General features: G+C 51.7%; 1 protein-coding gene across 7 annotated transcripts in view; it reads right to left on the minus strand.

The window, feature by feature from the left end:
* Positions 1 to 23,888, minus strand: part of neo1a (neogenin 1a) — an 86,466-nt gene that overhangs the window by 9,300 nt on the left and 53,278 nt on the right. For all 7 annotated transcript variants that reach the window (XM_077023734.1, XM_077023733.1, XM_077023737.1 and 4 more), the window contains exons 5-16: positions 20,989 to 21,125; positions 16,496 to 16,650; positions 16,276 to 16,396; positions 6,047 to 6,212; positions 5,791 to 5,945; positions 4,439 to 4,587; positions 4,197 to 4,335; positions 3,897 to 3,946; positions 2,414 to 2,558; positions 1,405 to 1,515; positions 1,094 to 1,288; positions 450 to 545 (exon numbers count right to left, since the gene is read on the minus strand). In XM_077023734.1, the coding sequence (XP_076879849.1) occupies positions 450 to 545; positions 1,094 to 1,288; positions 1,405 to 1,515; positions 2,414 to 2,558; positions 3,897 to 3,946; positions 4,197 to 4,335; positions 4,439 to 4,587; positions 5,791 to 5,945; positions 6,047 to 6,212; positions 16,276 to 16,396; positions 16,496 to 16,650; positions 20,989 to 21,125 (1,619 nt within the window). The remainder of the gene's footprint in view (positions 1 to 449; positions 546 to 1,093; positions 1,289 to 1,404; positions 1,516 to 2,413; positions 2,559 to 3,896; positions 3,947 to 4,196; positions 4,336 to 4,438; positions 4,588 to 5,790; positions 5,946 to 6,046; positions 6,213 to 16,275; positions 16,397 to 16,495; positions 16,651 to 20,988; positions 21,126 to 23,888) is intronic.

The following is a 23,888-nucleotide window of genomic DNA, read 5'->3' on the forward strand; positions in this document are numbered from 1 at the left end:
AATCACAGGCCCATCAGAGCGGCAACACTGGTTGCTAGGAAGCAGAGGAGACCAAGATTGCTCCGTGTCAAAGCATCTCAGTGTCGAGTGGCTACGATAGCGATGGCTCATTTCAAGTTTGGCATTTTAGTCAGCAAATACAGTCTCTGAAGTATCATCAGCATACAGAACAAGAAATTAATAATAATTAAAATACATTTTTAAAAAGACAGGGAGGGAGGTTGATGGTGCTTTCAGCCCTCAATCAGTGTGATTTCTGCTCATACAGATACAAATACACAACACCACAACATGGTGCTAATCACAGTGCCAAAATTGCTAATCGAGCTATAAATCACTGGAGCAGGACCGGTGAAGTCGGACCAACGGGGCGGCCCAGTTGGAAGGCCTTCATGGCTCTGGTCGGAGGCCGAGGCCGGTGGTGGTAGCTTCGTCTGCGGGGTGCCCACCTGACTGGGGTCGCGTGATGGCACTCTCGTACACTGGGATGCCCTCGCCCACGTTGTTGTAGGCCTTCAGGGTGATCACGTAGTGTGAGCTGGGATCTGGCGGGCAGAAGGAGGAAGCGATTTAGCTAATCAAGGCCCAGACCTCGGGAGCCCCTCTCATGTTCATCATCATGGTGGGGGTGCATATTTAAACACCATCATTGATTCTCTTTCTCATGCAATTAGGCAAATTATGAAAGCTTCAATTATGCACAATTTCTGTGCATGATTCTTTTTTCAATTTAAACCCTCCCAATTTAATTACCCCAGGGTTGAGTGACTTGGAGTTGTCAAACGCCCACCCATCAATCCCCTCCTTACCCTAGCTTCCAGTGTGAAATATGTTTACTAGAAAATTCTTTCAAATGTAATCAGTCATTTAATCACATTTATGAGGCTAATGGGTAAAACATACATACTTTAATGCGTCTCTGTAGAAAATCTAAATGAATAAGGAATGTTTTTCATCATGCTGGAGAAAAAAAAACTAAGCACTGCATGTTTCTACCCAAATTAATAATATGCACCTAAATTCTTTCCATGTTAATAACTTCCTACCTTGGTTATTAAAACCGCAGTGGCAAATCCATAGAGGAGGAACTCACCGAGATTCTCAATGCTGTAGTATCTCTGTTTATAGTCTACTTTAATGTTCTGGGCGTGTGGGCTTCCTACGCCATAGCCGATGATGTAACCCCTGACCACGATGTCCTGGCTCTCTGGGGGAGACCAGCTCACCACGATGCTGTTCACAAGTGGCCGCACGTGCAAGGAGCCCGGCACGTCTGGCACTCGAGACTCTGTGTCACACACACACACACACACACACACACACACACACACACACAGAACATTGGTCAGGACACCTCCAGCAATGCCGCCCTATAGTTGCCATGGTTCGGTGTCACTCTTTTACCATCCAGGTCGCTGTCGAAGGTCTCCGTGGTGATCCAGTCGGTGGCGGGCCCAGTACCATTGACAGTCATCGCAGACACGCGGACCGTGTATTCTGTGCCGCGCTGTAAACCTGAGAGTCACAATAAAGCAGTTTGTCACTTTTACGCTCTGTGCGGTCTGAAGGTACCACCACAAATCAAGGCAGGAAGTGAACCGCTGGGTGCCCTTTTATGGCCTTTAGGAAGAGGACAGGAAATAAAAACCTTCCAGCATTTTGTCTGTGGGGTTCCTGGATTAATGAGAGCCATTTCCCTCTACCAGTAATTTAGGGCTCAACCCTGTGGGTGAAATAAGCACAACCACCTTCATGCTTCACCCAGACACGTTACCCCAACAATATCAACTCAAGATCGATCGGTGGCCCGAGATCCTGTCCTCAGGATTTTAGTCAAGCCAGATAAAGGCTCTCTGCCTATAATTTGCACCCAAAAATCCTACTTTTGCAATCTATGCTGTTTTACATAGCCATGGAACACCAAAGATGCACAGCTATGTTGATTGGTGGATGGAGGACAGGGGGGGCGGGAACTTGGACGCATCGCTAGCAGAGCGCCTTGGGTCTGCTCTGGAATTTAAATGTGTGGGACACACGTCCCATCTGTAAAGACGTCATAGCGGTCGTCATTGCTTTCAAATATTAATCAGTGCGCCCGCATTTGCTAACACACCCCGACACCCCCGAGACGACACCTCCACCCACAAGTTCCTCCTTTGTTGCGAACCGCTGCAAAGTTGCACCAATTTTGTTTAAACTTCATTCAATTTCCACTTCTGATTCTTTCTCGTTAACGGTGAAAGACGCGGGCACTGCAGACAGAGTGCGTCTGCCTGGAGGAGTAGAAGACTGAGGGATTCTCCCAAGGCCAACACGACGTCCGCTCGAAGGGCGACGGTCCCGCCCCGTGAACCTGCGAAGCAGTATACACACACATCACCACACTAAACACGCCGTCTTTTAGAGTGCTTACCCTCTATGAGCTGACTGAGCTGGTTTCCTGAGGTGATCTCCGAAACCTCACTCTTCCGCGGGCTTTTCCTGTAGCGGATCTTGTAGCCGGCGATCTCGCCGTTTTGAGCCTCTGCAGGCGGAGGCTGCCATCGGACCATAAAGCTCTACGGGCAATTCAGATCAATCCTCACAAACAGCCTTCACATTTCTCTACAGGAGATGTCACGCAGTGTGCATAAGCCCTTTTATTATTGCTGTATGACTAGACCAATAACAATCCATTAAATGATCTAATCAGGCACAAAAGAGCCCTGTGGTGCAGAGAGGAATATTCAATTCATGAAATCCTGTACCTGCTTTCAGTGGGGGTGGGGGGGATCACCATAGTAACAGGTCGATGTGGAGGCATCTGACCTGAGCTACTGTTCCCCCGCGGTGGCCATTAGAGAGTGTACCCCCCCGCCCCCCCCCATAAAACATGCGCATGTTTATTCGCTAAGGGCCTCGCTGCAAAGGGCATGGGGTGGGGGGGGGTGAAGGCTCGCCGGGCTGAGCCCATGAATAATACACGCTGTGGAGAGCCAGACCCAGCAGCCCAACGGTAGATATGGGCCTGCGAGGCATGCTGGGATAGCGTCGGGGAGTCCGAGGTGGGCGGGGACTTAATTAACGATGCCCCGCCTATGTTCCCATAGGCTGGGTGGAATAAGCCACATTAAACCGACAACAAGTGTGCGACCGCTTTAGACCCTCCCTTGTCTACTCGTCCCAGGGTCCATTTATTAAGTGGTTCTGTTATTGTTGTGTTTTTCCTTCCAAAGGACGGGGGGGGGGGGGGGGGGGGGGGTCTGGGCTGCTGGTGTGCAGTAAAGATGCAGCCTGTGGAGAAGGGGGCCGCCCACACGCCCTGACACCGAGCTGATCCGTTCCAGAACTTTCCAGCTCGGGGCCACGCAGAGGAGCTCTGACACGGGCCAGAAGATCCTACCAATTAACTCCCCCTCCCCCATTCATCACGGCGAGTAAAGGGAAAACCTTCTGTTTGGGAATTAATTTCAACAGCCAGAGCAAAGCCCCCCTCACCATGACGCGGTGTCAATTACTCACCCATAAGCCCCCATTAAAATATGTAAATGTGTGTGTGTGTGTGTGTGTGTGTGTGTGCACGTGGACCTCAAACTAAGCGCACCACACTACAGTGGGTGCCGTCACCTCCGCTACTCTGAGCTGGAGAGACAATCCGGCCACTCGTCTGGAAGGGCAAATGGACTCGTAAATGGGTCTTGCAACAGGAAGGGATCTATCCTCCCGGCACACTAAGAAAATATCAATTATTTTCCTAAGCGGCGGGTGAGGGAGAGGGGCCGGGGGTGAGTGGGGGTGAGTGGGGGTGCGAGGCGAGAGTGATTGGGTGTAAGGTTTTGCGACAGCTCGGCAGCAGGGAAGAGACAGGAGGGTGGAAATGGTGCGCGGTTAGAGCCCGGTCTGCCGGTCCTGCTCACCTTCGAGTTCAGTACCTCCACGGTCAGGTTCTGCGGCGGCGAGCTTGGGACTGGGGGAGAAGAAGCTAGTCAGCACACAATCCAGTGGAGACAGACAGGCACCATGGAACATCACACACGAGGGCGATTTCACACGGGTCAGACTCCAGAAAAATGGACTGCTCTGCCTCAACTGGCAGAAAAAATGGGACCAGATCTGCGGAACGTATTGCGACCGAGTGCTCGGAGAAACAAAGGTCAGGGATAAACCAAACCAGACGTCCTGTGTGAGAGGGATCAAGACGGCGTCCTGTCACATACCGTCTGAGTAGGTCCGCACTGCTACGTCCTCCGTGGAGACCCCGGGACCGTGCTTGTTGTAGGCCACGACCCTGAAGTTGTACTCCGTGAACTTTTTTAGCCCGGTCATGGTATAGGACAGTCCGCTAACCTCAATGTCCTGTACCCAAACAGGGGAAGACTTCAGCCGTCTAGTGCACAGCACGGGTGAGATGAACACCACCCGCTCTAATAATCTACACCTTCATCGCAGGCGGAGTTACCTTCTCCATGCCCAGGCCTTTCTCCATGTAGTACACTTTGTAGCTCTGCATCTCGCCGTTGCCCGTGACGGGCTTGTCCCAGCTCAGGCTGACGGAGGACGGGGACAGCACCGTGGCGTGGAAGTTTGGGGCGGGTCCTGGCACTTGGACTGGGCGTGCAAGGGAAGAACACAGTGCACGTTTGAATAATCCAACAACCGCACTTGACAGCATGCGTTCCAAACACCTTTGGGTCAAAGGTCAGGTGAAAAACAAATGCCTCCTTTGTCCGCTTTAGGTAACCTGCTTGTGACACAGATACACAAGGCTAACGTAAAAAAAAAATCGCCTCGTCAACGCAAAGCGCACAAAGGGTTCCAGCCAGTGGCCGACGACGCCACAGGACGCACAGGCACCTCAGGAATAGCGGCACATTCCTCCAGCGTGACGGGAATTTGATTACGTTATCTTAGCACTATGATGAGAATAAAACAGTGGTCTGGCCATCGAGCTGCTAGGCGCAGCCAATGACAAACTAAGATGGCTGCCACAAGACACTCAGCACCTTAAATCAAGTTAAATATCATCTCATTCACATAGAATGAAGATCAGTGGAAGACCGGCCCATTTGGACGTGTTCTGTAATAACTCTAGATTCGTAGTCCTGGCACAAAGATCGCTGCTCACTAATCATGTCTGTCGTGTTAGGAGGTCTCTGGCGTCAGCCGGATTCAGTGAACCGAATGCATTAAATGAGCCATTAGGTAAACTATGATTACCAACTCTGGGGAAGAGCTTAAATGACTAGTGAGAAATGACACCAGTTTATCTGCGTTACACAGACTTGTACTTCTTATATCAGTTTCTGCACTTTTGAGACGGGATCTCACAGGACTGTGTGGTGTGCGGATAAGTGTGAGAGGGACTGTGTATTTTAGTGTCAGAGTGTGTGTGTGTGTGTGTGTGTGTGTGTGTATGCACATGTGGCGTTCATAGGGGTCACGGGACGGGCTGTTGTGGAGGTCTCGTCTCTTGAAGCAGGTGAGCACTTTAATCCCTGATCATTAATCGGTCAGCTCAGCTCGCCCCTGGGACCGGGTTCCCCCCCGAGGGCCGGAATCCCAGCGGGGACGTGGTACGCAGCACTTCTGCGAGCTCAAACCAAGGACACACACTGACCCAGACAGCAGGCTCTCTGCACGCCAGCCGGAAGGACACTGGCCCCACGCTGGAAGCCCCAGCGCTGAGCCCCAGAACGAGAGCAGTCAAGCTCACATCGAAGCCTAAGGAGTACTAAACCCCACTCGCGAGCGCCTCGAGCAGGGGGAAGGGTGCCGCGCGTGGGCGGAGACTGGCCAAGGTGGAGCCCTTACCTTCCGGCTGGGTGGCCACCCTCAGTGGGGGTGAGCTCTCCCCCGGGCCGTGCTTGTTCTGTGCCACCACTCGGAAGACGTACTTGGTGTCTGGCCGGAGATTCTGAATGGTGACCTGCATCTCTCCTGGACGACTGGTGTTCACCGTCCGCTCCCTGTGTGGGGGTCGCAGGTGAGAACACGACACGGAGCTTATGAACCGCATTCGTAAGAACCACAAAGGCACGACGTTCTCGGTCGGAGCAGCGCTCCTCACCTTTTCCCGCCCTCCAGGCCGTAGTAGACGGAGTAGGTGATGTCATCGCCGTGGGGTTCGAGCGGCAGGCGCCAGGTCAGCTTGATGAAGCGGGTGGAGACGAGTGAAGCCACGACGTCGCGAGGGGCGGAGGGCACGCTGCCGGGGCCAGCTCCACCCGCCGTGCCTGGTGTCACACGGTCAGCAGGGGCATGGGTCAGTGGGGGGGAGGGGGAGGGCGTGGCTACATCTTTGAGTGCGGTATGGGTGTGTGGAGTGGGCGGAGCAAAGTGGGAGGGGTGAGGCGATGAGAGAGGAGCGTGAGGTGTGGAGGGGCGGAGCAGGACGGTGGAGTCGGAAAGAAATCAGGAGAATAGGGCAAAACAAATAAAACATAAATAAATAGACCAAGCAGAGGAAAACAGAAAGAAAAATCAAAGCATAACAAAAAGACATCCATGACAGGGGATTATACATGATCAACAGAAATACCATAATGGAGTCGTCACACCAGCAAATCTACACCAAAGGAAAAAAAAATTCAACTGGAGCAAAGCAAAAATGGGAAAGTGGGGGCTGAAATGCAGAGAAAGGATGGAGTTCTGAGTGAAGACATGTCTGGTTTACAACCACAAGGCAGGTCTGAGATCAGTTTTAACTGGAGGAACAGGAGTGAGTCAGACAGCACACAGCTATCCATCTTAATAACTACCATACGTCCAGGGCTGGCATGGCCTCCCACAATAAGCCTCACATCCTTCAAACAGATATGTGAAGCATTTCGTGTCCGGGCCCATGGAAGGATATGCGGTCGAATATACACACGTCTTATTCTCGTTTTCCACTAACGCGGTGAAACTGGAGAAACGTCTTAAAATGTACTGCTGCCATTGGTTTTACTGGAGCAGATTTTGGCAACACAGCCATTCCAAATAATCCCTTTTATAACACATGTGGCAAAGGCTGCTCTCTGTCATCTAGGAACAAGAATCAGCCAAGAACCAGTCATCTAGGAATGCCTTCAGAAAAGTCACGACTATGGTCAGATTTAATCGGATCCCTTGACTGAGGTTAAGGGGAAAAACATATGACCATGCAGGCAACACGATTACCCTGCAGCAGGGTCAGCCAGAGTCGTGTCCAGAACCCCACCACAGTGCGGAGAGGCTGTGCTTCAACTCCACCGACCTCCCGATTGCACCCAGCAACCACCACCACCACCACCACCACCCCTTGTCTGGTGGAGAGCGGACCTGGCCACATTGCCAGATGAGACACGCTTTTATCCCTTCCCCAAAGGAAGGAGCAAACTGCCACTAAATATTTTAACGACGTGAATACATTTCTAAAGAAACAGAATACGTTGTTCTTTTCTGAAGGAGAAAAAGAAAAAAGACCACATAGATTATTGTATCCATTTACATTTAGGTTTCCCCCATCACACAGACAAAACCAACAGCGTAGAACTACTTCAGAACCACCTGAGCCTGCAGTACCGTAATCTCAATCATACACTCGCTAATCCCGAAAAGAATGAATTCTTCTGCAACAGTAACACACTGATCACTGCTCGTTTCTGGCTGGCTACCTTTGCACAAAGCGACTGGCTGCCAAATTATGCCCATCATAGTGGTTCTCATGCAGCGCAATACAGACCTGGGATCAGTGTGAAAACTTGGAAGGAGTCTTGTAATTAGTCACCCACTGCGATTCACTAAAGGTGATGGCCCCACCAAGATTTCAGCAACCACACACCTTCTGACTAAGACTCCTTGCAAAATTGTTTAAAATAAAGCAACTCTGACACTGGCTGTCCTTTATTTATTTCTATATTGTTCATGGAGTTTGTTTAATGCATTAGTGTGTTCTTTAAGCAGATTTATTTCTGTTAATTGGTTCCATTTAAAAAATTCATATGTATGTGTGAAAGTATTACTCTAATAGAAAAGATGTTGTAGCATCCTCCCCCCATTACTGGCTAATAACCAGTGACACTGCTCACTAATCAACACTTCCTAGGGGACTCACTACTGACAGTTATTACACTGCCAGTGCTGCATTTAGACTGGAAACCCCTTCTTTTGACACACACTCAGTTCAGTCTTGGTCAGACAACTACAGGGAACATTAAGCCAAAAAGACAGATGATAGCCAACTGTAAAATAAAGCACATGAGTGGTGAGCTCCATTATCCAATAGCCTTCCCTAAATCATACGACCCATTAAGCAGAGAGAAAATTAAGCATTAGTTGCAGCAATTATAGGATTCTACAAAGAGTCGCCATTTAACCATTCTGGCAGTGGCTGAGATCTATGGCAGACTGCATTCGTCTTTTGAATGGGTTTCTGAAGTTTCGCTTGGTAGCGGCACCAAGTCCCGTTGTCCTAGCATTAATGTCTCCATCTCCTGGGCCTGAAACACACTCCCCAGGGCCTCAGGAACCCTCCGCGGTTCGGCACCAGGGGTCTCCTCCCTCTCAGGCCAGTTCCAGTGAGTCGCACGGGCTCGATCTCCGATGAACGACGCCAAGAGCCCAGGCAAAGTCGAGGGCGGGGCTGAGCCGCACGAAGGCAGCATGGGAAGGGCAGGAGCTCCGCCCCTCCGTCAGGCCATCCCCCCCCCCCAGTATCTGTCTCGATCGTTTTCCACGTTCCCGGCAACACATGTTGCTGAGCGGCAGAAGATTCATATTCACTCTATTCATAGCGGAGAGCAACTGTTGGTGTCGCCTGAGCAGATGGCGGCCGAGTCTTATTAATGGCAGATGTTAAAGCTAAATGGAACAGATCACTGATCAGGATGAGATGGTGAACTTGAAATGTAAAAAAAAACTAAGCTTCTAGCATCTGAGCATATCAGAGGAGTGATAAAGACTCTAAAGCCTTCTTGTGCCGAACGTCACAACCTCCGACTACGCCGACTTCAAGACTGACGCTCCCCCTCTCGGCCACATGCTCGCGACGCGATCGAGCATAGACCGACATGGAGTCATGCGTGTAATCGCCGCGTCGATCTCAGGAGAGAGGCGGGATGAACGAGGCCCGAGTGCGGGACATGGAAGAGACACTGGATATGCAGAGCAAACGGGACGCTTCATTAGGCAGTTTCATCTCCGTAATCATCCCCAGTCAGACACTGATTATATATGAGTGGGGATTACGGCCATCTCCATCTCACGCTTTCACAGGAGTAATTATAATGCATTGATTCGTAATCCTGTGGCACATGTTGTCGGACGGGCTGAACTGAAAAAACGCTGACGACATGTGGAAGTGATACTCATCGTTTTTAGGTGTTCCAAGTTTCACATTCGTTTTGTGCTTTTCTGATAATAACACCCGATAAGGCCAACTCTGACAACCAGCCCCGTGACATTTGGACAAGCTTTTGATGTGCAGACAATGGATAAATCACAACGCATGAGCGGCCCGTGTTTGAAGATATCAAACCGCACATCTCTCCTCTTTGTCTGGTTTTGGCTATCGCCCCATCAGCTGGCTGAAGTGAACCTGGACGACCACGTCCGTCTGTCACCAGATCTCATCATCAAGCAGATCTCCGTTTCTCTTAACAGGTTTCCCGTAGTCCCTCCCGGTCCACCACAATAGAGTCCCACGCTGACAGCATCAGAATCACACGATGAATGCTCATTCACAACCATAATGAACAAACAGACCCGAACAGCTCAGGTGCCTTCAGTAGGCGTTCATGGTTTCGTATTTGTCATAGCTGTCCGTGGTTGTGTAGTTGGAAACTGGTCTGAAAGTACCTTATTGTACTGTAGAGGGAGGGGCTGGCCTGTGGCGCTCTGGTTTTGCATTTGATGCAGAAGAGGCACCGGCACAGCGGGGCGGGTCTTTGCTCCGCCCCAGGGCGCTGACGCTACAGTAAATACCATGAATATGCAAGGACGCTGCTACTGAGATTAAAGGTTTGGAAGCCGCTGTCTCGAGTGAGGGGGAACGAGGCAGCGTCCCCTCGGACATCCCGCACGCCTGGTTTGGGAGATGAAAGAGGTGGGGCGGGGTAACTCGGGGCAGGTGCTGACTCCATGGCGGGACGTGCCTCCCAGCATGAGAGCATGGGATTATGGGTCGCAGCATGCTGCTGGCAGGGGGACTTCGTCCTGTGCTGGGGGGGAGAGGTAGAGGCCCATCTGGTGTGCAGACCCAACCCCCTCCCTAGTCCAATCTCACAGGGTTTCGAGTCCCCACCCCCTTGCCCACCTGCTAAATCTCCACTTTGCTCTGCAACCTTTCACGTCCTCCTCAAATCCCCAATCTTTCTCCAGTTCCTCCACTGCACTGGTCCAGTCCTGTCCCCATATCAATGGCACACATCAATGATGTGAAAGGTCCAGGACCATGCACCAGCCCAATGCCCCTAGTTGTCTGATTAGACTCTGCAGCCCAATGCCCCTAGTTGTCTGATTAGACTCTGCAGCCCAATGCCCCTAGTTGTCTGATTAGACTCTGCAGCCCAATGCTCCTAGCTGTCTGATTAGACTCTGCAGCCCAATGCCCCTAGTTGTCTGATTAGACTCTGCAGCCCAATGCCCCTAGTTGTCTGATTAGACTCTGCAGCCCAATGCTCCTAGCTGTCTGATTAGACTCTGCAGCCCAATGCCCCTAGTTGTCTGATTAGACTCTGCAGCCCAATGCCCCTAGTTGTCTGATTAGACTCTGCAGGCCAATGCCCCTAGTTGTCTGATTAGACTCTGCAGCCCAATGCCCCTAGTTGTCTGATTAGACTCTGCAGCCCAATGCCCCTAGTTGTCTGATTAGACTCTGCAGGCCAATGCCCCTAGTTGTCTGATTAGACTCTGCAGCCCAATGCCCCTAGTTGTCTGATTAGACTCTGCAGCCCAATGCCCCTAGTTGTCTGATTAGACACTACAGGCGGAGCCTAATTTGAATGAACATCTCTTTTCTACCACCACCAGTATATTCACGGAGAGAGCACTAAAGCAGGCTCTTTTTTGGATTAAATTGGCCGACAGCAGCTCCATAAACACTGGGCTGGTAACAGCCGAAGCCAATTTTGTTGGTTCTGTTTTGCTACCACAAATCCCCCAGTAATGGCCTTTTGTTCGACTGCCCTGCTAATATGACGAGGTTCACTGAGCACGGGTGCCTTCACGGATGCTCGTTTTCTGCCTTTGTTATAAGGGGTTTTCACACATTTTGTTCTCCTTCCAACTGCATTTTCAATGAAGAAAGTTGTCAGAAAGCTTTTTTCACTTTGTGAGAAAAACAGCAGAATGAAGGTTTGAAACCCAGGGTACAAAATGAAATATCTTTATACCGCAAAAATAGCCACGTTTACGAAGTAACACCTAACCTTCCATATTGGATTCATATTTTTAATGCAATAGCGGGAGGACCTTAGGAGGGTGTGGAGAACACGGGTGGCACAAGGTGACCTGTGTTTGTGGAACTCGTCACCGCACGCTCCGGGCCGAGAGCCCTCCCATCCCCCGAACACCAATCAGACACGCAATACTGCTGCATGCCACCTGAACTACACCAATCAGACACGCAATACTGCTGCATGCTCGCTGAACTACACCAATCAGACACGCAGTACTGCTGCATGCCACCTGAACTACACCAATCAGACACGCAATACTGCTGCATGCCACCTGAACTACACCAATCAGACACACAATACTGCTGCATGCTCGCTGAACTACACCAATCAGACACGCAGTACTGCTGCATGCCACCTGAACTACACCAATCAGACACACAGTACTGCTGCATGCCACCTGAACTACACCAATCAGACACGCAATACTGCTGCATGCCACCTGAACTACACCAATCAGACACGCAATACTGCTGCATGCTCGCTGAACTACACCAATCAGACACGCAGTACTGCTGCATGCCACCTGAACTACACCAATCAGACACGCAATACTGCTGCATGCCACCTGAACTACACCAATCAGACACACAATACTGCTGCATGCTCGCTGAACTACACCAATCAGACACGCAGTACTGCTGCATGCCACCTGAACTACACCAATCAGACACACAGTACTGCTGCATGCCACCTGAACTACACCAATCAGACACGCAGTACTGCTGCATGCCACCTGAACTACACCAATCAGACACACAATACTGCTGCATGCTCGCTGAACTACACCAATCAGACACGCAATACTGCTGCATGCCACCTGAACTACACCAATCAGACACACAATACTGCTGCATGCTCGCTGAACTACACCAATCAGACACGCAGTACTGCTGCATGCCACCTGAACTACACCAATCAGACACGCAATACTGCTGCATGCCACCTGAACTACACCAATCAGACACGCAATACTGCTGCATGCCACCTGAACTACACCAATCAGACACGCAATACTGCTGCATGCTCGCTGAACTACACCAGACACGCAATACTGCTGCATGCTGACTGAACTACACCAATCAGACACGCAATACTGCTGCATGCTCGCTGAACTACACCAATCAGACACGCAATACTGCTGCATACACTCTTTAACCGCCTTCTCCACGCTGACGTCCACCAGATGTGTCCTCTCCGCAGGATCGCCGTGTGTATGTGTGTGTGTGTGTGTGTGTGTGTGTGTGTGTGTGTGTCAGGCTGCTGATCCCCAAGCATGCAGCTGCAGCTCAGTCATGATAACTTTCGCTCCATCATCACTGGCCACCATGTCATCGGAGGCCAGAGCTCAGCCGCTGACCTCGAGTGGTGTGGACCTATGACGTCCATCACTGAGGGGGCAGCTTTGCAATGGCAGGCAGATAAACCCACAGACACACACACACACACAAACACACACCGCAGGCCGTTTCACCAAAAGCTGGCATGGCAACACATACTGTAGCACAGCGGGTTTGAAGTGTCTCCTGGTTTTCGTCGGGTCAACTGGCATTCTAACGCTTCATTCACAGGAAGTACGTTGATTAAGACCTGCCATCCTGAAAGCAAATGAAGCACGTAGAGCCTCAGATTCTAACCAGCCAGCCCTGTAAAGACGAGAGCTGGTGGAAAAACATGCTGCAAGCGTCTTTTTGCTGCTATAAATAACAAACTCATCCATTAGCTGTGTTGGCCACACAGGCCTAGTTTACGCGTCACATGAAAACCGAGACAGTCCTCCGAGGAGACGTTGCCTTTCCACGACACAGCCGAGCAGCGCCGGAGCAGAGGCAATGAAAGGGACGCCAGTGATGAGACTGCACACCGGGGTCCCCCAACTCACGCTCTGATTGGTCAGCCCACCGACCCCAGCGACATCCACGAATATGAATATGCCGATGATGCCCATACAGGCGCTGAACCCGACCCCCCCCCCCCCCCCCCCCCAGAAGGACACGAGCAGAGATGGTGTGATGTCACTGGGAGAGTGGGCGGGACTAGCTAGAATGCGGTACTGCAAGGCTGTTCCCTGTACCACAGCTTCTCTCTGTGTGGTATACAAGCAGTCATTACATACTGAGAAATACATGCTGAAATAGGCTTCTATTGGCCTGTCTGGTCTGCTTTTCTCAACAAACCCCACCCACCCCACCACCACCACCACCCGCTGAGAGAGTCTCAGGGAGACTGAGCACCCTATTCGCACGGGTGGAAAATTCCTCACTCTCCACACACAGCCACACCCAAGCCCCACAGCAGACACGGAAACACGAGCTGAAATGAAGAAAAGCAAGCATTCAAATGCAAATATGGTTTGAAATAAGAAGCAAATAAACAAGTTCAAACAAAACGAGAGCCTAACCACGAGTGTGCGGGCCCATTCCTGCACTTATCAGCGTTCTGCACATCATGAAACGGCGCTTATTAACTTCTTTATACAACCCAGTTTATAGGACTGTCTGCGATCCTTGCAAATTTGACTACCACGTTCAAACGTGTAACGGCCAGTTAGAAATTGAAGCAAAAATGTCAAGTTAGAAAGCAGCCATCCAGGTTCAGGGGGCATAAATCCCAGGTGCAAACTCAATTAGGGATACTGGACGTGTATTCGGCACCTGGAGTACCTTTCATCCTCATCAACAACCACGAGTGTGTTTTCCGAGGATCAGGCAGGAAAAGCTAAATAACCCAGAGCAGTGGAGGAACGCAGCTGTAGGTAATAACAGCCTGTCACAGCACAAGAGAGGAAGGGACAAAGGCAACTTGAAGACACCTTGACGGCTCCGCTCACGAGGACGTGAGCGTCAGAGGAGACTCCTCTCCACGGAGACGCCTCTCCACGCCGGCGGCCAACGCCTCCTGAGCCCAGTGTAGCACACGCCCACGTGCCCGCGTTCCCGCGTTTACCGCGTGCCAAGGCCACGCCCGCCCGGCCGCATAAGCGTCGTGGCACTGCAGGAGCGGAACGTTTACCGTCGGCACGCCGTGAAGACACAGAGCCCCTCGGCGAATATCCACACGCATAAAAGACCCTGCACTGCTCCGTTTACAGAGCCATTCCTAGAAGACAAAAAAAACAAACAGAGTACTCCTCATCTTCCTGGAAAGGATCAGACGTGGGAAGGAAACGCCAACATCTTCACGACGGCGTTCCGCCATGCCGATGGCTGCATCGCGGGTATGTTTTCCATGCATTTTCTGTTTATAAGGGGCCATTCGTTTTCAAGGTGAAATTTCAGTTGCGGTCGTCTCGGCCCTCCAGACAGGATACAGAACCGAGCAATTAAAAGCGAAGCATGGGCGACACACAGGTGGCTCTCATTACGCCCCGAGTCTGCGTCAGCGTCCGACTTCATTAAGAGAACACCACGCTGCTTTAGCCTGGACGCCATCCAGTCCCGGCCAGGGCGGTTTCACGAGCCGTTCGGGCTCAGACGCACACAGCACTCCTTTTCTCCCTACTGCCTGCGCCTGGTCCGGCTCCAGATCATGCGGTCGGAATCGTGGACCGTCCTGCTCGGACTGGAACCATGCGAATGTGGCGCGGGCCGGCAACGCTCTGAAGGAAGAACTAACAACAGCTGTGGACCGACAGCACGGGTATGGATCATCAGCCCCGGCCAATACGGACTCTGAAGCAGGAGGTTAAATATCACCAACTTTCCTCAGCACAGATGAGACGAGAGAACTGAAGTGTCACTCAACACAGGGAATTTTAGGGGTCTACAGTTTATTCCTCCATTTCTGCTGCAACACAAACGCTCAACTGAGTCAGCTGACCCACGAGGACCTTCCGAAATGGACACAGCCCAAATGTCTAAACGAAGCACAGGCTACAGTGGGCACAGAAGACGACCCAGGTCACAAAGGGCTTTGGGAGGGCTCCTGGCATGACTCCTGTTGACAGGGGCACGAGTGAAACCATGACAGCATGCATCTCTCTGTCCACACTAAGGACATGAGCACACTGAGCACCGGCAGGAGATGAGAGAGATGGAACCACAGTGTCGGAGGAGGGCCAGGAGACAGGAACCATGGGCGGCAAGTCAACTCAGACACAGCATTTAGCTCCAGGCCAAACACACACACACACACACACACACACACACACACACACACACACACACATACACACACACACATACACACACACACACACAGAACAGGTGGCCCTGACAGGAAGGGAGCAAATGACACTGACCACCTCACTCACACCAATACTGGATTAACCTCAATACTCTCCCCTAGTGCCAGAGGATTCATTTCACTAATCTCCGAGGTCCCAAACACCCAGTTGCCAAAAAGACATTCAGATTAATATGACCTTCTATTAGCATTAGATATCCATCCTTTCAGCCAGTGCAGGGGGCGACACGTAGCCCCATGCCAAGTCGCTTAAAGCTCAGAAACGATATCAGTGGAGAGGACTGACGTGTTACGACGGCCGATCATGCACGACTCGAGGAAAACTCAGAGCAGGCTCCGTGAAATGTGGGTCATGGGCCACTGCTGTGAGCAAGTCTGCAGTGTGCTAGCAATTAAATTAGAGAGGTCCCTTAATTAGCAAGACTTAAAAATAACTGCAGATTTAAAAAATGGCATCAGTAGCTTTTCAGCTGATAACCCTCTGAAGGTAACTAAACACTATTACTGTGACCCAGTCATATATATAAATGTATGTAGTTATCTGTGATTACTGGTCAATTCACTTAAGAATTTGAAAACAGATTACACTCTTTTTGGATAGGACAGACGTTTGTCCATCATTCCCTGCAGGCTTGGCTGATCCAACGGCATACATTTAAATATGCATCCACACACCCACGAGCCCAGCTGGACGTACCTTGGTCCAGTATGATGAGCTGGGCAGTGGCCTGGGTGTTCCCCGCCTCGTTCTCCGCCAGGCACTGGTAGAAGCCCTCGTCTGACTTCACCAGTCCAAGCACCTGCAGGTTCTGCTCCTTCTACAAAAGGCACAGACAGCCGGGTCTCATCCCATCTCCACGCAGTCTCACACCGACTCGCCTTCTCCCAGCAGAGGCGTGGGGGGGACGTGCACTTACGATCATCCTGAAGTAGTCGCTGGGGATGACGGCGTCGCCGTTCTTCAACCATCTGATGGTGGGCGCGGGGGAGCCGGTGACCTCGCACTCGAACAGGACGTCCATGGCCTCGCGGGCGTAAGTGTTGGCGGGCCTCTTCAGGAACTGTGGAGGAACTGCACACAGGAAGGGAGAAAAACTTTCTTCAGTTATGCTGCATTGCCAGAATTGCCAGCGCGACCTCACCAAGATGGCTGCTCACACAGGGAAGCTAGGCTGCTGCACATTCTGACCCGCCTTCCACGTTCTCGTGGCTCTGTGTCCGTGCAAAAAAACACGACGGGACAGCAACACGAGCTTAGGAGAGATTCAGTTCCGTCTGAGGTCTGCACGTTGCCGCTAATTCCACTACGCTGTGTTGGAGCACAGGATGAGAGACCTCGGGCATCGTGGGTGCGTCCACCGTCCTCTCCTAGATAACGTTGTGTGTGTGTTTGTGTGTATAAGTGTGCGTGTGGCACAGACGGCACTGCCGAGTGATGCACTGGCCCTCCTCTAGGGGGAGCACCTTCCTCCACTGCCTGCACCATTCAGCATCATGGTGGTGCTATGCTGACCTGCCTCTCTGTTGAGGCAGTAACGGTGTCCCACACGCGGAGCAGTGGCTCTGATTACACTCACCTCACCTGAGTTCAATTACAAGGACAAAGAAAAATCACTGCACACTACTTACTGGAGAGGAAAATGGTGTCGACGTGGGGATTCGTTGACATTACTTAAGTGACAATGTTGCCGAGTCCAGTAAAAGTAAATGTAATAAAACGAAGAGAAGGAAGTGATTGGAGCGTCGGGAAGGGGATGCAGAAGTAACCCAGAGGCGGCGTGGCCGGGTGGGAGGGGCTTGTGCGGTAATTACGGCCTTGTTAGCGTAGCGCTAGCAGATTAATTTGGCTGGCATTGTGCTAAATCCTGGTGCAAACCCAAACTGCAGAAAGGCAGCGTGCCGGATAAGATGCTGGAGCGTTTTATTCTCAGAAGCGCTGCCAGCACTGGTACAAGGTCCTCCGCAACAATCACACACACACACACACACACACACACACACACACACACACACACAGGATATCACTTTGGTAGCATTTGTTCTCCTTCCTTCTTTGAACCATCTGGTGTATGACAAATCAAGGCCAAACGCAACATTCCGTTTTTTAAAGCCGTCCCTGAACGTGAGTCCACGTCGCCATCATGGTGTGTGTTCATGATGAGCGGTTAGGCGTAGACCTTCACACGAGGAGCCTGCCCCCCCACGCACCCCCTAGGAGGGGCCCCACGTTACAGCAGGTGCGTGGGGTTGAGAGCCGGAGCGTGAGGCGGATACCCGTGCCACTCCTGGATCTCGCCCATGGGCCTCATTGGTTGTCTTCGTCGACGAGCCTCGAGGCGACCAATGGGAGAGCCACACGGCCAAGCCAAACATGTCGGGGATAGAATGGTGAGGATCTCACGCCACACGCTCACGCAGAGCGTTCAGGTCGACCGCTGACACTCATCCTGTACCGTGGTGACACACACCGCACAGATGGCCCACCACACACACGGACCGCTCAACCGCAACACCCCCGGCATCACGCACTACTTCACACACACACACACGAGACGGATACGGGGGGAAACCACAAAACACTCAGCAAATCATTAAAGCGCTCACGCGCGTTCCCACAAACGAGGAAGAGACGCGGTCCATGTTTGGAGGCCAAAAATGCCTCTCAGGTGTGGGGTTAAATAAGTCAGAGTGCTGGTGAAACAACCAGTCCCAGTCATCAACAGCTGGGCTTGTTTTATAGCAGAGAATGTGAAACATGCCGTAAATATTCCCCCGTGACCACACAGCACTTTAACAACACTTACAACAGCTTCATGCTGATTAATGTCCTGATGCAGGACCACGGGCTGTAAAAACCTGTGCAACCGTACACAAACAAAAAAACGCCATGGCAGAGGTGAGCGGTTTTCTCCCTCTACTGTTGCGTGTCCGCACGCAGGCGCCCCCTGTCTGCACGCCACGGTGGTGCAGGCTCTTTAGCATGCAGCATGCTACAGCAGTCTATTAAAATTTAACACGAGACCAGACAGGGAGACACAGAGAGACCAAGCCCTATATTTTTAGCACCCCCCCCCCCCCCCCCAACACAAACTTACACGCTCACATTACGCAGAGACCCACACACCTATCTGCATGTATGTATTAACACACATTCTCCATACATGTGCTGGCTAACACATGTAGACTCGTTACTGCTTATAGGTCACAAACACACACACACACACACACACACACACACATTACTGCAACCTTCAGGCCTGGGAATGAGGAGACTGCGTGCTTCGCTGGGTAACAATCATACCGCTCCGTAATTAAAACCTACTGCGTCCTCGGCCCTGATTTATTGTCTTGCCAAGTCCAATAAAGCGTGAGGTAGAGCAGGCGTGCTTGAACGAGGCCCCCTGCTCTACCCACGGGGCCCGGCAGCAGTGTGGCCCCTCGCTACCCCGGGCCCCTACAGCCAAGAACTGGGGAACAGACGGACCTGCCGGGCTCGGAGAGCTCACTAAACCTCCGGCCCGCTCAATAACGTACGGCCGGCAGCTGCCAGAGGAGGTCGTTCCTACACACACGCACAGCGCTGTCGTCCTGCGCTGCAAAACGTTCATCAGGCTGTGTTTTGGGTTTTTTTCTTTCTTTTCTCAGCAAGAACAACATATGGGCTTTCTGCAATTCCTGGCTAATTATCGAGAGCTGTTGCCACGGCTACAAAAACACTTAAAGGCCATAAAGGGCCAGCTTTGGATTTATGCAGGAGAAAAAATAATAATTTGAAAAATGACTATTAAAAAAAAAAAAAAAAAAAAAAAAAAACAAGAGACAAAAATGATTATATAAACAGTCAACAACGTGCTTTATGGTGACAGCCGAGGCATTGTTAAATGAAATCTGCCAAGTGGAATACACACTACAGTTGGCTACAAGAGAACTCACTGGACTCCAAGAGTCCTTTTGAAAGCTCCATTCTCTCGCGTCTGCAGAGAAACAATGAGATCTGTCTGTCCCACTACGTGGCTGCCTGGGCGACTTCTTCATTACCAGCGAGGCGTCCGCGAGGCTTTTCAGGGGCATGGCAGCCTGCCGTAGCCGTTCCAACAGGCGACGGGCGGAGAATTCGCTCTGGAAGGGGTGAAGCGGGGGGTCCTGTGATGGGGACCCATCTCTGGGCTCTAGGAGGGCTCGAGCTGGGGCTGCTGGGTAGTATGGCTGGCTGTATCCCCCCCCCCCCCCCCCCCCCCGCTGCGCGCTGAACCCCCCCACCCCCACCCCCACCCCCACCCGCCGACGCATCTCTTTCATCCCGTCTGTCTGTCTGCGTTCGTTCCAGCAGAGGGACGCATGGCCAAAGCCCTTGGCACGCCGCACGAGCGAGACTCGGAGCTCAGGATGGAGATCTGAGCCCTCTCCCATTTTACCCTGATTTCACACCCGCCTCCGTCTCTCCCGCCTTCTCCCCAGACACAATAACTGCGTGGGCTTCCCCGCCGCCTTTGTGATCCTCGCCCCAATGTCACGCCAATTCCAGCTTTTTACACCAAATTCTATACCTGCTTATGTAAACATTTCACAAGCAAGATGCAGACGTGCAATCGCATTACAAGACAATGTGATTCAGAAACAGCCCAGAGGATCAGGGCACTTCTGCGCAGGGTTCTGCAGCTGACGAGTCATTGGGGAAGGCCACCTTTACATCTGGACCACCTTTACATCTGGATCAACTTGCTTATTAGGCTACAAGAAACTACAGAATGCCTTTCAAAGTCCGATCCAGACCACTGGCTGGTTTATCCGGCTCTGTTGGCTGAACTGTGCTTTTTCTTTCTAATCTTACGGCTTCTAGGTTCCAAACACCTTTTACTGCACCCACTGTGAGACTTCGAGAATATGCGTCATTAGGACCATCTGCACTAAAGAGTGAGCACTATTCACGAGGCCCACAGTGCAAAGTGGCTTCATTCTTTACAAACGTGAAACGCACGATTGGATTAGATGCAAAAAAAATGGATCAGCTGGGACTAATGTGATGGTATTTACTGGAATCGTCAGTGAAACGTTGTTTTTCACTAACAGCACATTAATAGCACTTGTCTGCTCACGTTTGGATTCTTGAGGAACCTTAACCAAGAAAAACGTCGGAACTGATCCAGTAAGTGAATCCGGTCAGGCCCACAGAGCCGTGAGCTGTCAATAGTCATTTGTGTCCACATTTTAGGAGTCTCCCGGGACAATCGTCAATACATTGTGCACCATACAAGAGAGTTCTGACATGGCAAATCAATTGATGTAATTAATACCTCGAAATCCATTAAAGGTCCAATATATGCTACTTTCCCCTCCATCTAATATGCAATCTTCCACCAACACATCGCCACCCATAGCATGTGCGTAAGCCATAGGTCGTCCACGTTACCTTGCACGGTGAGCTCCGTCTGGGCTTGGATGGAGTCGTTTGCGTTGTCTGCCAGGCAGACGTATATCCCAGCATCCTCTTCGGTTAAATTGAAGATCTGTAGGCTGCCCCCGCCGAGCACTAGAAAGCGGTCATCACTGTGGACAGAAGGGAGGAGAGGGAGAGGGGAGAGAGTCTGGTCAATACTCCTACAGCGGAAGGTCAAAAACGCTCTTAGCCACTACAAAGAGCAGTGGTGGCCACACCATGACGCGCATGGATCGCTCTGATTCCACTGCAGTTCGACTGTGAACAACGCGGCGTAGACTTCACTGCGAAGGGCATGGATTCAAACTCCTCATGCCCGCCGTGCGTTAAAAACAGCCCGCACACAGAGGGGTCGACGCGAGATTAGCACCGGCGAGACAAACGAGGTATTGTGTCTGTGCTGGGTGTGTTTTGATGACAGAGGTGCTAAGGATATCTCAGTGTGAGTAACTGGCGCTCTGGCTTTGGGTGAGCTGGTGACCTCTACACTTTCAACTCCGTCCTTTGAACTCTTCTGAGGGGGAGGGCACACTGACAGCAGAGAACTCTGGGACAGAGCAGAAATCAATAGGTTGAAGGAGAATAGCTGAAGAGAGAGACAGAACACACAAACAGAGAGAGAGAGAGAGGGGGAGAGAGGGGGGAAGAGAGAGAGAGATGGAGGGGAGAGGGAGAGAATGAGGGAGCGGGAGAGTAATAGATAAATGATCAACAGAAAAAACAAAGAAAAGATGAAAAGAACAGACTGAGAGGGAAGAAATGGAGAGAGAGTGAGAGAGAGAGAGAGAGAGAGAGAGAGAGAGAGGGAGAAAGAGAGTAAAGGCTGGCTTGTAGCAGTGTGAACAGAGGGAGGCTGAGACAGCAAAGCTGGCGGTCAACCCGATCCACGATCGATTGCCTCTAAACGCCAGGCCATCAATACCAGCATTCTCCCAGCATGCACGCTGTTCACACTTACCTCGCCCCTCCCCCCGGCTCCGCCACACATGAAGTTGGATCATCTGCAGCACACAGGCTGTGTACGGCCGAACGCTCCGTTACGGCGGGAGAAGCTAACTCGCCCGTGTTGGGCCTGGCGCTACGCTCTCACTGTCAGACCGGGTCTCCTGTCCAGCGCCCCTCCCCGCCAGCGCTGACCCATGACCCCTGCACCAGGGCAATGAAATCCAGGACCAGGCAGTCTGGAGCACGCACACGGGACAGGAAACTTCATTTCGCTTTGAAGCAAGGTCAAAGTTCATGCTGAGATAACATGAAGTGCCCTAACACCTGAAGTGCCCTATGTTCAAGCGCACTACATTCAAAGCACACTACATTCCAGCATACTGCTTCTGTAGCCTTAAAGCTTCAGAAGAACAGAGCAGTTCATGCCTCTCTCCACAGATATAGTTTGGCTCTGGCTTTCTCTCACACACACACACACACACACACACACACACACACACACACACACACACACACACACACGTACCTCCCTCTGTGCCTTTCACAGAGGTGCCTTTGTCCCGCTGGCGTGCACTCTAGACAGGTCGGCCTCTCAGCCAGACAAACTTCTACAACACAGCCTCCTTTAAGATCCTCAAGTCCTTCAGTGTTAGCAGAACGACGTCAAAGACATTCTCACCTCAGATCTGGAGGCATCGCGTGGGCTTGTCCACGTGCCCGTCGTCAAAGTCTCCAACGCAACGCTAATGAGGACGTAGCCCTAATGAGGTGCTAACCGGAGTGACAACATGAACTACTCTAATTGGTACTTATTAATGTCTAAACTCACACTTGACTCGGTCAGGCCAATACAAGAGAGCTGGGAGGTTAGCAGAGAGCCTCGGTCGGTGTAAACCACGCCCGCCTATTTACCAGAGGCTGTCTTAGCGACGGAGGCAGGTGAGCGTAAATCAATTAAAACTGCGTTACACGAAGTTCGTCCCTCTGACAAAGGCCTTTTAATTAGTGCCAAATTTACGTGTCACTTATCTCCCACTTGGTAGCAGCAGACCTGAATCTGGAGCCCAGGGGAACCCCGGTGATAAGGTACTGCTGACGACCAATAATCACCTGTCGTACGGGGAGGATCTTGTACTGAACGGTGCGGTTAACAGGAACCCTGGTGCCGATCTGCTGCCGAGGTAACCGTCGTCCTCTTGAAGTATGTGTGAAGTAGCCTCAGATAACCCACAACTAAACTGGTCTCACTGTCGATATCCAGGCTGGGGCAGCTAGCAGGTAACGCTACGTGGTCCATGAGGTCGATCTGTACCAGCTGGCAGGATGCAAGCCAGACCCCAGAGACAGCTAGTCCAGGCCCCAGAGACAGCTAGTCCAGGCCCCAGAGACAGCTAGTCCAAGCCCCAGAGACAGCTAGTCCAAGCCCCAGAGACAACTAGCCCAGACCCCAGAGACAGCTAACCCAGACCCCAGAGACAGCTAGTCCAGACCCCAGAGACAGCTAGTCCAGGCACAGGCTGGGTCTCAAGGTTGCTGGTCAGTGACCATAACTGTGGGGCACGGGTTGCCTGAAATAAAGGGCCATGCCTCATCAGAACCGAAAGGACTCTGAGTGGTTTGGGTCCCACTACAGATCACGAGCACAGCGTTCACCATAGCATCACTCACGCCCACTTCTCAGGAGCAGCGCTGGTGCGGTTTATCCCAGTGGAGGTTCTGTGAAGTCCTGCTTGGTTCAGCATGTTCAGGCCCGGACTGCAACGTGCACACCAAGCATTTTGGAGGGCTGCCAACACTGCCAGCACTGCCAAATCCAAACACCAAGGGATTGTCGTCCGCTGGACACCCTGCCGGCTCAACCACCGGTTACTGTCTGACCGCAGGTTTTTTTAATTCCCATCTTGGGGCACATGTGGATCTGTGCCACT

Source organism: Brachyhypopomus gauderio, chromosome 12 (genome assembly GCF_052324685.1).
Source record: "Brachyhypopomus gauderio isolate BG-103 chromosome 12, BGAUD_0.2, whole genome shotgun sequence".
In the NCBI taxonomy this organism is placed as follows: Eukaryota; Metazoa; Chordata; class Actinopteri; order Gymnotiformes; family Hypopomidae; genus Brachyhypopomus; species Brachyhypopomus gauderio.